Here is a 15,832-nt window from a genome sequence, read left to right as displayed (position 1 = left end):
TAATGCATTTCTGGATAATTCACAAATACCACAAATAGATGCTTTAAGTGCTGAGGAACTGGATAAACCTCTAACGCTAACAGAATTACTAGACGCTATAAAGTCACTACAAAGCGGGAAATCATCAGGCCCTGATGGTTACCCCGTAGAGTTTTATAAGAAATTCTCCACTCAGCTAGCTCCACTCTTATTGGTAACATTTACAGAAGCTAAAGACCACCAAATACTACCTCAAACATTTCGACAAGCATTAATCACCGTCTTTCCTAAACAAAATAAGGACTTGTTACAATGTGCATCATATAGACCAATTTCACTCCTGAATAATGATGTTAAGATACTCTCAAAAATCCTAGCTAGAAGGATGGAGAAAGTGCTGCCCTCGGTAATATCACAAGATCAAACTGGATTTATTAAAGGCCGACATCTATCTTCAAATCTCCGACGCTTGTTTAATGTTATATATTCACCAGCAAAATCAAACACCCCAGAGATATTACTATCATTAGACGCAGAAAAGGCATTTGACATGATCGAATGGAATTACCTTTTCACTGCATTGGAGAAATTTGGGTTTGGCCCGAATATTTGTGCTTGGATCAAACTACTGTATACCAGTCCAGAAGCTTCAGTTTGTATTAATAAAATTTGCTCAGACTACTTTAAACTAGAACGTGGTACCAGACAAGGATGTCCCTTGTCGCCACTGTTGTTTGCAATCGCTATTGAACCACTGGCGGTTCACTGCCGAAATTCTTATCAGATAAAGGGGATTGTCAGAGAAGGACTGGAACAGAAAATTTCTCTATATGCAGATGATATGGTCTTATATATATCGGACCCAGAAAACACTGTCCCTGCTGTTTTAACAGCACTAACATAATTTCAAAAGATATCTGGTCTTAGAATTAATCTGAATAAAAGTATACTCTTTCCAGTGAACTCACAAGCATATAATATTAAATTAGACACCCTACCTTTTACCATAGCAGATCAGTTTAAATACCTAGGGGTAAATATCACAAGTAAACATAAAGCTCTTTATCAACAAAATTTTGGCGTCGGTATGGAAAAAATTAAGCAAGACTTGCATAGATGGTCAACCCTTCATCTCACTCTAGCCGGAAGAATTAACATTGTTAAGATGAATATCCTTCCTAAACTTCTCTTTTTATTTCAAAACATTTCAATATATATCAATAAATCGTTTTTTAAACAGTTAGATTCAATAATAACCTCATTCATTTGGAACTCAAAACACCCACGTATCCGAAGAGCGACCCTACAAAGACCTCAGGCAGAAGGTGGCATGGCTTTACCTAATTTTCAGTTTTATTACTGGGCAGCAAACATACAAGCCATAAATACCTGGACACAAATAAATGCACATACACAGGCTTGGTCTGCAATAGAAGTAAAATCCTGTTGTACATCTTTATATTCCCTGCTCTGCTCTCCAATAAATGAAAGTTATCGCAAATATACTAATAACCCAATTGTGCTTTACTCACTCAGAATATGGAACCAAATTAGGAAGCATTTTCAGATGGAAAATCTTTTATCAGTGGCACCTCTGCAAGGGAACCACCTCTTTCAACCTTCGCAAGTATATCCAGTTTTTAATACCTGGAAAAGTTTTGGGATTAAAATGCTCAGAGATCTTTATATAGACAACATATTTACATCTTTTGAACAATTACGTTCAAAATTTAACCTCCCAGCTACACATTTCTTTTACTATCTTCAATTTAGAAATTTTGTTAAACAGAAATTGCCCGATTTCCCCCACCTTGCACCCTCCACAATGCTGGAAAAAATACTGCTCAAGTCCGAGGAAACAAACACTATTTCCGCAATATATAAAATCTTATTAGAGTCCCTACCTTTCAAAGATCCAAGAGGACATTGGGAAGAAGATCTCTTAATCAATATATCAGAAAAGGAGTGGAAGGTAGCAAAGCAGAGAATTCACTCGAGTTCTATATGCGCAAAGCATAGAATTATTCAACTAAAAATTATATATCGAGCTCATCTGTCTCGCTTAAAACTCTCCAAAATATTTCCAGGCCAGGATCCAACCTGCGAGCGCTGCAACCAAGCTCCTGCCTCACTGGGTCACATGTTCTGGGCTTGCACCAAACTAACATCATTTTGGACAAAAATTTTTAAGTGCCTCTCAGACAGCCTTAGTATCACAATCCCTCCTAACCCACTAACAGCTGTGTTTAGTGTCCTTCCAGATGGACTGGAATTGGAGAAGGACAAGCAAACGGTGATTGCATTCACTACACTCTTGGCACGCAGACTTATTTTGTTAAATTGGAAGAATCCTAATTCTCCTCTAATAAGTCAGTGGGAAACCGATGTTTTATATTATTTGAAATTGGAAAAAATCAAATTTTCAGTTAGAGGATCTGTACAAAATTTTTTCAAAACTTGGCAGGATTTAATCAATATTATTTTAGAATAAGAGAAATAACTATTATTGCATTTAACTCCCTTCCCCATCTCTTATTTATATAGATATTTACTTCTCCCCTTCTTTTGTCTAATGTTGCCTTATTAAAAAGCTTAAAGAAATTTTCCTTTAGCTAAGCTCTCCTTCTCAGGGGTGGGGTTTGATTTGTTTTCAAATTTGTTGGGTTATAAATTGATCTGTTTGTATGGAATGATTACAATGAAAATTAATAAAATAAAAATATAAAAAAAAAAAAAAAAATCAATACGTGCCCTTCGAGCTTTTAAGTATGCGAAGCACTGTGCAGCATGTCTTTTCAGGAATCAGCTTTACAAAAGATAGCAACGTGAAGATAATCTTTCAGCATTTTTAGATGAGCGTCCGTATCGTCTAGGTGTGCAAACAGCCCCCCTGTTCAATCCCCATACGTCAGGATCACAGATAGTCAGCGCAAGAGAGAGAGAAAAGTAAGTTGGGTAGCTTCTCAGCCATCTGCCAATAGCGTCCCTTGTATGAAATCAACTGGGCAAACCAACTGAGGAAGCATGTACCAGAAATTAAAAGACCCATTGTCCGCAGAAATCCGCGAACCAGCAAAAAATCTGCGATATATATTTAAATATGCTTACATATAAAATCACAATTTAATTGACCGCTACGCGTGCGTTTTGACTCGGCGACGCCCAGAGCAGAAAGAACGCGCTCCGGCCGCTCCAACCACGCCATGCGGGGAGTGAGAGAGACGCCAATATCTCACACTCTCTCCCCCCTTAAAGAAATTAAATGGGTGCGAGTGAGACCACTGACCTCCCTCCCTTCTATTAGTTATAGGTTATAGTACGTTCGGCTTATCCATGAGTCCGGCTTATCTATGATATGATTTTATTTTAAAAATTCGTATGATTTTTTTGTCTCCGGCTTATACATGAGTCCGGCTTATAGACAAGAACCTAGGGTACATAAGTATTCACAGCCTTTGCTCAATACTTTGTTGATGCACCTTTGGCAGCAATTACAGCCTCAAGTCTTTTTGAATATGATGCCAAAAGCTTGGCACGCCTATCCTTAGCCAGTTTCACCCATTCCTGTTTGCAGCACCTCTCAAGCTCCATCAGGTTGGATGGGAAGCGTCGGTGCACAGCCATTTTAAGATCTCTCCAGAGATGTTCAATCGGATTCAAGTCTGGGCTCTGGCTGGGCCACTCAAGGACATTCACAGAGTTGTCCTGAAGCCACTCCTTTGATATCTTGGCTGTGTGCTTAGGGTCGTTGTCCTGCTGAAAGATGAACCGTCGCCCCAGTCTGAGGTCAGGAGCGCTCTGGAGCAGGTTTTCATCCAGGATGTCTCTGTACGTTGCTGCAGTCATCTTTCCCTTTATCCTGACTAGTCTCCCAGTCCCTGCCACTGAAAAACATCCCCACAGCATGATGCTGCCACCACCATGCTTCACTGTAGGGACGGTATTGGCCTGATGATGAGCGTTGCCTGGTTTCCTCCAAACGTGACGCCTGGCATTCACACCAAAGAGTTCAATCTTTGTCTCATCACACCAGTGAATTTTCTTTCTCATGGTCTGAGAGTCCTTCAGGTGCCTTTTGGCAAACTCCAGGCGGGCTGCCATGTGCCTTTTACTAAGGAGTGGCTTCCGTCTGGCCACTCTACCATACAGGCCTGATTGGTGGATTGCTGCAGAGATGGTTGTCCTTCTGGAAGGTTCTCCTCTCTCCACAGAGGACCTCTGGAGCTCTGACAGAGTGACCATCGCGTTCTTGGTCACCTCCCTGACTAAGGCCCTTCTCCCCCGATCGCTCAGTTTAGACGGCCAGCCAGCTCTAGGAAGAGTCCTGGTGGTTTCGAACTTCTTCCACTTACGGATGATAGAGGCCACTGTGCTCATTGGGACCTTCAAAGCAGCAGAAATTTCTCTGTAACTTTCCCCAGATTTGTGCCTCGAGACAATCTTGTCTCGGAGGTCTACAGGCAATTCCTTTGACTTCATGCTTGGTTTGTGCTCTGACATGACCTGTCAACTGTGGGACCTTATATAGACAGTTGTGTGCCTTTCCAAATCATGTCCAATCAACTGAATTTACCACAGGTGGACTCCAGTTAAGCTGGGGGGAAGGATAGGCACAAGCTTTTTCACTAGGGGTTGAGGGTGAGTGTGGAGGAAGAGAGTTCCTCAAAGGTGGTAGGAATGACACCAAAAGGAGCCTGGAAAAGGTGGGAGAGGGCAATGGGGAGGAAAATTGAAAGGGCTGATGTCTGGTAGGCAAAACCATAAAAAAACAAGTTCCTTACCTAGTCTGTGTATAAGATCTTATCGAGTCTATCAAATGTACAAAGTTGGGGAAAAGTACAGTACCCAGGTTGTCAGCTGTGTATGAAGGTTGGAACTGTAAAGAAGGAATTTTTGGCCAATATTCAAAAACAGTTCCCACAGCACACTGCCAAGACCTCTTTGTGGCTAGATATGCTCGTCATCGCTGAGTCAACAAAGAATATCATTCATTTGGAACTGACAATGTCTTTTTATAAGATCGACCAAAAAGAGCCAATTAGATGTAAAAGACCAGGTACAACTGTTGAATGCAGGGCTGGAAAGCAAAATGTATGCCAAATGAGGTTGGTTATATGTTTTTTATGGTCTATTCCCTCTACAAAGCCGTCAGCTCACTGAGTATTAATGGAGTGAAAAGGAGCAGGAGTTTTAGTAACATCACAGAGACAACAGAGAAAGCATTGAGGTGGCTCTGGATGAAGAGACAATGTCCTTGCAGATCTGAAACTAGTGCCACTTAAACAAAATGGTAGTTTGATCTGCTATAATTGGATCACCTGGATGAGTGTGTCTGATGTTGAAAGACTTGATGCACATAGTGACCATAGGACCATCACTGATGATGTGTCTGAGAGTATCAGATGATGTATTCTAATAATAATAAAAAATATTAGTTTCTCTATGTCTACCTGTTACACCTATTCATTTTTGCTTAAAGTAATATGATTTCAACTTTAAAGTAAGTAAACTAAAAATGGGCAAATTTCCAATATGTTGCAGAATTACTCTGAAATGCTTAATATATTGACAAACATAAATAAATTGCAGTATTACTGTATTTGTGTACCATGTATTATCATCATAATGTTGTATGGCTGAGTCTGTACCTATTCGTATTTCTTATATTTAGACATAAACTTGAACTCAGAAAATACCTATTCATACTTTTACTTAAATGTTTTCTTTTTAGATGTGGATGGCTTTAAAAACATGAACATCTTTATTACACGAATTGTTAACTTTTATGCTCATATGAGGTTGGACTAGTCACATAACTTCAGGTTAACACTCCCACATTTGAAAACGTGGTTTGATATAACTTCAACCTCTTCAAATATAAGAAGTAACAACAGCAACTATGTGTACATTTTGAACTACCAATAAAGGCTAAGAGATAAAGAAAAATGAAATTATATAGTATCATTCTTTGATTTACTTTTATTTCTTCAGTGATTGTGTTCAAAGTAAACATCATCATTCCACAAGAGCTAAAAAAAAAGCTAGTAATTCTGAAATCACCATAGCTGTTTTAATTCATTATTTTATTCTTTCTAAAATCATAAAAAATGAGATGTGTGACAGACAGAAAAAATATATTTTTCACCAATATTTAGACTTTGTTTTCAAGCTTAGAAAAAACATTATTTAGAATGGTTATTTGACCAAAATAATACCTTTTAACTGTATTTTACTGTTTTACTGCATTTTGTAGTTGAAAGAGTCAATCTGATGTGCTTGTTGATAGTTTTCTTGTTTTTCTTATTTTGATTTTAGGATGCTGGTGTGGAAAGAGTGATGAGAGATTTAAGAATCTTCCGCATTTTTGAAGGCACAAATGACATTTTACGATTGTTCGTAGCGCTCAATGGCTTCCAGGTATGATAACATTAACTTAAATAAAAACAGTGGGTGGGTTGCCGGGTTTGCAGTCCAGATTGATTGCAGGTTTGGGTGCCTTTTAAGCAATATTAGCATGGGCTTCTTGGAAGGACTTTTTACTTAACATTACCCAAGGGGTGACTTTTTCAGTTAGGTTGCTACAATACAAAAGTGGCTGTTCATGAAAAAGGAGGCATCAGAAAATGGAATAGTGGCTGATATGCATTTACTTCCATCCAGTCTTTCTCTAATCCACTTATCCTCTTCCATGTTCATGGGGAACCAGAGCCTGTCCAAGCCAGGCACTACCCAATACTGGATGGGGAGAAGCCAGTCTCGCACACACACCTGCACACTCTCACTCATAATGAGCTCATTGAGAGAGGCACATTGGGAAATTTGAATACCTGGTTGGAAAAGCTACACAGAACATACAAGCTCCACATGAACAGTGACCAGTGACTTTGGGGCAGCAGTACTAACCACTGCACTGCTGGGATACATTTAATTTTCACTTTATTAAATTTTTAAGAAAACAAAACATCATACTTTAATCTTAGCCACACTTGGTTTCTATTAAAAATATGCAAATATTGTTGAAACATTTTCTCTTGCTTGTAGAGATTGATTGATAATAACAGAAACAATTACCAATCAGTTTTTTGTTTTATATAGTGCCATTCACAGTACACGCCTGCACACAATGCTTTACCGTCATACTGAAATAACAATCATGAGCACAAGAAAGTAAGTTTTAACATCTGGAAGAAAAATAATGTTTTATGTTTTCACAGGATATGCCATTATGCTAGTGATTGTGTCAGATAAGTTTCTGTTTTAACATTGACCCTTTAACCTTCATCAAATTTTTGCTGTTCATTGTATTTCAAAAACTAACAAGAAAAATACATGGTAAAATGTTTTGATGGTGTTGTCTCTTGATTTTTTTGGTGGTATATATTAAGGTACTGTTTCATCCTTTTTTTTTCATTTGCACACCAACAAACACTTTACTGCAAATGGTAGCATATAAATAATTAATAAATAAATAAACAGATAAAAAGCTACAAGTTGTAACTGCTTATAATATCAATCATAACAAAAGTATAGTCAGACATTTAAAAAAAATCTAAGATATATGGATGGAAATGGCGAGCCTGCTGATGAAGCAGAGTAGATTTTATGTTTTATGCGAGAATTTTTTTTGCCAATCCATTAAATCTTGTTTTCCTTATTGTAAGATTTTTTTTTTTTTATCAAGAAATGTATATGTAGGTTTATTTAGCTTATTTAAAAAAATCTTGCCAAGTAAAGTTTGCTCACCCCATTGGCAGATTTTTTTGCTAAATAAAATTGTTTTTATTTAGCAAAAAATTCTGCCAATAGAGTAATCAAAATATATTTGACATGATATCTTGAAATAAGGTAAATAATCTTAAATAGAAATTTCTTGATAATTCAGTACATCTCACAATAGTAAAATTTAATGACTGTATGCCTTTTTGAAGCAATGATGGCAAATAACCTCAAGTTTTCAGGCTCTCTCTTTTTTTTTCAAACCAAACCGAAATGAGTCCAAAATTCAGAAGTTATATTTGGCTTCAAAATAATATCCATCTTCAGTGTCATTCCTTTTTATTATTTTTACCTAATAAGATAATATCCCTATGTCACTGGAATTGACAGGCAGCACGTTGGTGCTGTGGTAGTGTTGCCTCACAGTAAGGAGGCTGAGGTTCAAATTGCTTTTGCATGTTCTTGGCTTGTCTCCATGGGTTTCCTTTGAGTGCCCCTGTGTCCTCCCACAGTCCAAAGACATGTATGGGTAAGTGAATTGGTATTGCTAAATTGGCCAGTGTGTGGGAGTCCATGTGTTATTCCTGCCTTGTGTTCAGTAGTTGCTGGGGTGAGCTCCAGCTGCTATACGACACTTCCCTTGGATAAACAAATTAGGAAGATCATTGGATGTCTCTGCAGTTGTGACTAAAGGCAGAAACTGTCAAGTCAACATTGGGAAGATCATTATTCAGTTAAATCGATTTTTTGAAATTTTGGTCCGTTTAGGCAGCATTGGTGACGCCTGTAGACTACTATATGTAGTTTTTATGTACTTTGGTTTAGGTATTGCAAAAATGCATCTATTACTCATTTACTCTTATGTAACAAGATATTGACCAAGGTTTTTGTTTGATTTTTGTTTTAATGAGGCATCACAATGAGGCACAATGTGGCCCATTAAACAACTTCACTTTGGAATAGTCAAATGTGTCTTAAGTGAGACATATTTCTCCTTATATTGCATACTTCAGTATATGAATCCTTCATATTCGTGAGCAGCTTTACCAGCATATCAAATATCCATTTAACTGATGTTTTGTGTCATTAACACCAAAAGAAGCCTTTGTTAAAATCTTGTTACGCAAGAATAAATGAATAATAGATGTATTTTTACAGTTCCTAACCTAAAGTGTTTCCAAAATTTCAGTAGCTACTGCCTGATTTACATTTTGTCAAGGCAGGGTATTTTGGTTTATCCATCCATTATCCAACCCGCTATATCCTAACTACAGGGTCACGGGGGCCATAAAGCGGCTGTGAGTCGGAGAAAGTGTTGCCATCGTGAGCTTGTTAACCATGTACCAGCACAGGCCTAGATAACACTTTATATTTGTAAATTTGTGAGGTTGTTCTGACCCTCATTCATTATAAAAAAAAAATTATATTTCAATTGATACTTTTATTCTAAACACTAAAAAGTGAGGTTCATGATTTAGACTATTTGATCTTATTCCTTATTTTATTTTATCACTGAATTTATTACATCATTGATAATTCGTTTTTCCTAATTTTTTTTATAATCTTTGCTTCAGTAAAATGGATATCTGGGTTTTTGATTAAAACCTTTCATATAAATCTTCTTTCATGAATTAATATTGTGGAGAAATAATTATTAAGTAGTTAGAAACTTTTTTCAGTCACAGCCTTTGCTTCCTGTTAATAATTTGAACAATCGGTTTCTCTTGTTACTTGCTGGTTTTAACTCTCTTCTATTCTTCTGACCATTCCTTTGCTTTTAACCTTGTAATATTTCCTGGCTCATATCCCAATTTCCAGTCTTCTATAAAAGCTTTTCCACCTAGCTAAAACTGCTTTGGTTGTATATGCCTTTTTAAACAACATTCAGCTGTCAGACCAGGAAATAACATCTTTGCCCCATATTTGGGAGGCTTTTCTTAACTGTATCTGGAGGAAAGAAACAAAAAGGTATGTGTGGAGTGCTGCAACTTTTCCTGTTGTCTAATGTGTATTATGTAGTGGGTATTATACCAATGAAAAACTCCATATTATACATCCAGAAACCTTGTTGTATAGCTGCGAGACTAATCCACATTACATAATTATTGATTTACTTACCTTTCATTTGCACACAATGCGGCTTACAGATTGCTAGTGTGTGGTAACATTGTTTCTGTTTTTGACTACCTACTTGTCAAGTTAATCTATATTAGTCTTACAGTCAATGTAATACTTGTGATTTATAGCCCAGTGCTTTAGCCTGGGGGAGCACTGAGCTAATTGATTTGACAGCACCTGTGAGCATTCAGAGAGAATGTATGAGTAAAGAATTATTAATTATTAAAGCTGGGATCAGGTAATTCCCTTATTCCCAAGTTTACTTCCACATCAGGCCAAGTATCATTATTCCAACCATCTCTTCACACCAGGACCAGTCAGTCATTACATATAACTGGACTTTCCCCTTGTGTTGCTGTTTACTCTTTTAACATTAATCATGTCACATCAGAGATAGGGCTTGTTTTAATTTGTAGCAAATATTTATAGATTTTACTGTATACAGAGGAGCAAACTACTTAAAATACTTATAAAGCAGGAATTCTGGTCTAGTGACTTTAGCACTGAACTTTAAATCCTAAGTGTGCTGTTTTAATCTCTCACTCCTACCCATGGGATGATTTAGTTTATTTACTTGCATTTGACATGTGCATTAAGGAATGCAATTGCTATAAGGTTTAATACTTTACTGTTAATGCATGTAGAGAAAAGCCAAGCAAAATGACACCTTTTATTGGCTAACTAAATAGATTACAGTATGCAAGCTTTCGAGGCAACTCAGGCCCCTGCCTGAAGAAGGAGCCTGAGTTGCCTCGAAAGCTTGCATATTGTAATCTTTTTAGTTAGCCAGTAAAAGGTGTCATTTTGCTTGGCTTTTCTCTACATTTATAATGGCTAACATGGTACAACACCCTAGTACTACTGTTAATGCATAATAATGTACAGGGTGGTCCAGATATAATTATGCAATTTTCATTACGCTATAACTTTATTACATAGAGAATTCACAAAAAATTCTTTTTGTTGCCAATAGATGGCAGCACCTGCCCTGCATTCGTTTATTACAAGATATTTTGAACAATTCTTTTGTCTTGCATTGTTTTCCTGCATTGCATTAAAAGTTGCATAATTAGATCTGGACCACCCTATATTTACATAGAGGTGCAGGCTGCCTGAGCTTGTATTCAGGTAAAAAAAAAAAAAAGCAATACAGAAATAAATTAATTTGAATTACATACTGTTTTATTTACATATACCTTCAGTGTGATCACTGGCAGGTTGAGTGATTCTATCAGCATCAACTACAGCGGTAGCCTAGTGCTTTTCAGTCCAGTACCTTCACCCTAAGAGACTACACTACATGCAATGAGTATGAAGGATGCAGAGATTTGTGCTTTGTAATCAACCACATAGAATTCACAAATTTTATGAGGCTTGGGTTTGAGCTGCAACCTATGGTGACCTAACCAGGGTAGTGTATAGAGATTTGTTTTATGTACTTTACAATTATTTTCATGTAAAACTAGTCTCAACTGCTAATTAGGTGTAGGATAGCTTCACTGTGTATTTTAAAATCCAAGCAGTAATGAAAACAACATATAAAGGGCCTTGCAAAAAGATTGCTCAGCTCATTTAATCCAAATTTTTAGAATACCGTGAGCACTAACTACAGTAGGTTTCACTAAGATCAAACAAAACCAAACGTGTGTTATGCTTATGGTAGTCCTGAAGTACAAAATCAAATATGAAAAGAAATACTTGCTTGAAAATTACTCTCTTTAAATAAATATGTTTATAAAATGCTAGGATTTGCATTCAAATACAAAAGAATTAGTTCCATTCAAGCTAATACTGTGTAAATAGAAGCAAATTGCTCTGTGTAAAAGATGAACTTGTAAATGAAAGTTGGTACTGAATATAAAGTATTGTGGTCATTATGGCATGCAGACTTCTGCATTAATTAATGAAGAACACTATCGGTGCGTTTCATCTCCCAGACACCCAGGATGAAAAAGTTTTATATTTAGTATCTAAGTGATTCACACTGCTTCCTAATGAATCCAAAGTCATGGGTTTAAATCTATCACTCAGTCACTTTGTTGAGTTTGTGTGGTTTCCTAGATTCTCTGTGTATCCTCCTATGTCACCAATGACATGCTTATTATGTCATTTTAGTTGCCAGTTCTAAATTGTCTTCATAGTTGTTTTCTACCTTGTGCTGAATAATAACAAGATAGTCTGAAATGGTTTTATTTTAATCTTTCAGAATTTGTTTGAGTTGCCACAGCTCATGCAGGATATGCTTGTTACGCCATTTTGAATGCAGACCATATGGTTTTTGAAGCATAACAACCTAGTGTGCATTTTGAGAAAAAGCAGCCAAAATAAAATTTAAAAATAATTAAACACTATGATTTCCATTTCAATCATAAGAAATGTTAACATGCATGTAACTTTCCAAGGACACACACAAAGAAAACAGTATGTGATACTAAAGGCCAAATCAGACACTATCACTAAACAGAAAATGTTAGGAGCTAAAAATAAAAGCCTTCTGCTGCTCCACTTACCTCTGGCCAAGGGGGCACACAAGTGTCTGCCTGAAGCAGACTAGCTCCTATAGCGATAACAAAAAGGCCTAAATGAGCTGAAGAAATAAATTGCAAAACATTGTTAGATAAATGTGACATATCTCTGTTACTTTGGAAGAAGTAACCAGAAGCAGCCCTACTACTTGTTACTTCTTCTTAATACTGTCTTTCTCACCAGTTTGAGTCTTACACTGTTCTGGACTTGTGCCCATATCTGTTGTCTTTTTAGGGAACCATATACCTATACTTGGCTCACTACCCTAGAAACCTCTGCATTCTCACAGTATTGTGTGAAACTCTCTCTACCTCTCTTTCGTATTTCTCTTAAAACACTGTGTCCCCCCTGGTAATACTCTTGTCTATATCAGCCTCTTGCCATCCAGTCACCTGTTCATCTACCCAATTATGCCACATTTGAATCAATAACAATAATTTTAATAAGAATCCTTGTTCAAAAATGTCATTTTGTTGAATTGGGTTTGCTTGTTACAATACCTACAGTACATTTCTAAAACTATATATATCATAATAGGCTGAAAGATTGTTTAAAATATACAAACTTTTAAAGTTGTACACACTTCCTGTTAGTGTCATAATTTGTGGAACTACAAGCAATAATGTTTATTAAGTATTTATGAAACATTTTAATGCTGTACTACTGAAACACAGAAAGCAACAGTCCTAAAACAATATGCAAATAAAAACCAAGTTAAAAATAAGGAGCTGTTGACGCATGTTTTCTAAATAACTACTTTCTTTCAGTTCCTCTAGAAGTTATAATGTATTTTCCCAAATGTAATTTTGCCAAATAATAGTCTTCAAACAAATATGGACGCAAGGATGCAAATGCAGTTGTTTCATATGGTCGGATGTTCTGAGTATTTGACGATCTTCTCAATTGTCGCTGTGCATTTCTGTTTTTGGGGTGTTCCCACAGCGTGTATTCTGCCTATGAGCTCAATTTGCTTGATGCTCAGCAGATGTTGCTGAACATTTTTTTCTTTCTACCATACCTCTTGGTTTTGTAATCACTTTGATGTAATAAACGCACAACCATGGATCACTGTGCCAAGGTTGCCACTATGTAAAATGTTTGGAATTTCGACTGTATCAGATCATAAGCTTATGATTAACATCAAGGTCAAGGTTCTAGCGCCAGTAGTCATTGGGAGTAATCGTAGGACAGGCAGACAGCCCTTAGAATTTTATGTAGATAACGCACAGTGCACATTTAAAATGTTGAGTATTTAATATACTATTTATGAAATGCTAACTAAATCTGTGTTTGCACACGTAACAGTAATACCATATAAATCTAGTACAGTGAAATTCTTACAAATGTGTACATGTTAGTGTTTTTTGTTACGAACGTCAAAATTTTTTAAACTGAATTTTTCTTTTCTTTAAACACTCCCAAAGTGTTTCTGCAAACTATATCTTGCTCGTATAAATTTTCAATGGTGATATGCTAGAAATAATGTACATTTTGTGAAAAAAATACGGTCTTGAATAATTTTATTAGATAAGTCAAGCAAAAGTTTCCTGATTTAATATGAACAACACAGAAAATTAATGTTTGAAACCCCTTGACACTTTTAAAACAAAGTATGCAACAAGGTTATTAATGTCATTTTATTTACATGTATAGTTTACATATTGAGTTTTATTCATAGATGCTTGTGTTAAAGACTGCTGCTTTTGTTAATCACTTCGGCCATGAGTGCAATTGTCTGTTTCTTGTTTCTTGTTGTGTGTTTTCAGGTGAAGAAACAAATGCTCTATTTAGTTACAACATCATCACAGTTTACATTTGACTTCAGTTTATTAAGTTTCCTGTTTGTTGAAGCAAAAATATATGACCAAACGATGGATGCTGTGTCTTATTTAAATAACAAGGATTCAGCTTAAGCATTCATGTTGTCTCAGGCCCAACACATTGCTTTTGTTTTGAATGTGAGGGCTGGATGTGGTAGAAGCACACAGTTCAATATTACAGTGATCCCTCGCTATATCGCGCTTCGCCTTTCGCGGCTTCACTCTATCGCGGATTTTATATGTAAGCATATTTAAATATATATCGCGGATTTTTTGCTGGTTCGCGGATTTCTGCGGACAATGGGTCTTTTAATTTCTGGTACATGCTTCCTCAGTTGGTTTGCCCAGTTGATTTCATACAAGGGACGCTATTGGCAGATGGCTGAGAAGCTACCCAACTTACTTTTCTCTCTCTATCTCTCTCTCTCTCTCTCTTTTGCGCTGACTTTTTCTGATCCTGACGTAGGGGGATTGAGCAGGGGGGCTGTTCGCACACCTAGACAATACGGACGCTCGTCTAAAAATGCTGAAAGATTATCTTCACGTTGGCTACCTTCTGTGCAGCTGCTTCGTGAAGTGACATGCTGCACGGTGCTTCGCATACTTAAAAGCACGAAGGGCACGTATTGATTTTTTTTTATCTCTCTCTCTCTCTCTCTCTCTCTGCTCCTGACGGAGGGGGTGTGAGCTGCCGCCTTCAACAGCTTTGTGCCACGGTGCTTCGCATACTTAAAAGCCAAACAGCTCTATTGATTTGTTTGCTCCTTTGAAGAGGAAGATATGTTTGCATTCTTTTAATTGTGAGACTGAACTGTCATCTCTGTCTTGTCATGGAGCACAGTTTAAACTTTTGAAAAAGAGACAAATGTTTGTTTACAGTGTTTGAATAACGTTCCTGTCTCTCTACAACCTCCTGTGTTTCTGCGCAAATCTGTGATCCAAGCATGACAATATAAAAATAACCATATAAACATATGGTTTCTACTTCGCGGATTTTCTTATTTCGCGGGTGGCTCTGGAATGCAACCCCCGTGATGGAGGAGGGATTACTGTATAACTGGAATTGGGTTATGTATTTTTAATTTTTTTTAAGGGGGTAAGTTTCCAAAAGTACACAACAGGAGAGTGTTTTTACCAATCCAACAGATAATGAGGAAAATATGTTTGTTGAGTTTTGTTGGTTTTGGTAAATTTTCAGTATGTCTCCTAGCTATATTAATAAAGGTACATTATGCCAATGTGATGGGTTTTCACCAAGGACTAAAATGCTGAGACTGATGGAACCATTTACACTTGCATGCAGACCGTGTATTACATAGAACTTTTAGCCACATTTCTGTATCACTTTGTGAATGATCAAATGAGACACAATTTCACACAACTTCAGGGGTTCACTGTACCAGTTAGAAAAGGTTCACACTTCATATATTTTGCATTTTGGTGTTTTCTTCTTTTTGTTTTTTTTTTTTTTGTTTTTTAACCATATTAAATTGGTGGCTTTTTTGCCACCATTTTAGAACTGATTGTTTTAATACTGCACAGTATTAGGTGGAATTCTCTATGTGAAGTGCATGTGTGTGATGGTTTACATCGCCATCTTAATTAAGGAGGAGAAATTTTATGCACTTTATTCTTGCAAACGAAAGACACTTTTTACGAATGTCAGAAACTAG

At 36.7% G+C, this 15,832-nt stretch overlaps 1 protein-coding gene across 3 annotated transcripts in view; it reads left to right on the top strand.

The window, feature by feature from the left end:
* The window catches only part of acadvl (acyl-CoA dehydrogenase very long chain), a 966,944-nt gene that overhangs the window by 108,614 nt on the left and 842,498 nt on the right, over positions 1 to 15,832 (top strand). For all 3 annotated transcript variants that reach the window (XM_051924341.1, XM_028798459.2, XM_028798458.2), the window contains exon 14: positions 6,295 to 6,396. In XM_051924341.1, coding sequence (XP_051780301.1) covers positions 6,295 to 6,396 — 102 coding nt within the window. The remainder of the gene's footprint in view (positions 1 to 6,294; positions 6,397 to 15,832) is intronic.

This window comes from Erpetoichthys calabaricus, chromosome 3, assembly GCF_900747795.2.
Source record: "Erpetoichthys calabaricus chromosome 3, fErpCal1.3, whole genome shotgun sequence".
NCBI classification, from domain to species: domain Eukaryota; kingdom Metazoa; phylum Chordata; class Cladistia; order Polypteriformes; family Polypteridae; genus Erpetoichthys; species Erpetoichthys calabaricus.
Note: the sequence above shows the minus strand (reverse complement) of the source record. Positions and strands in the feature narration are given on the sequence as shown.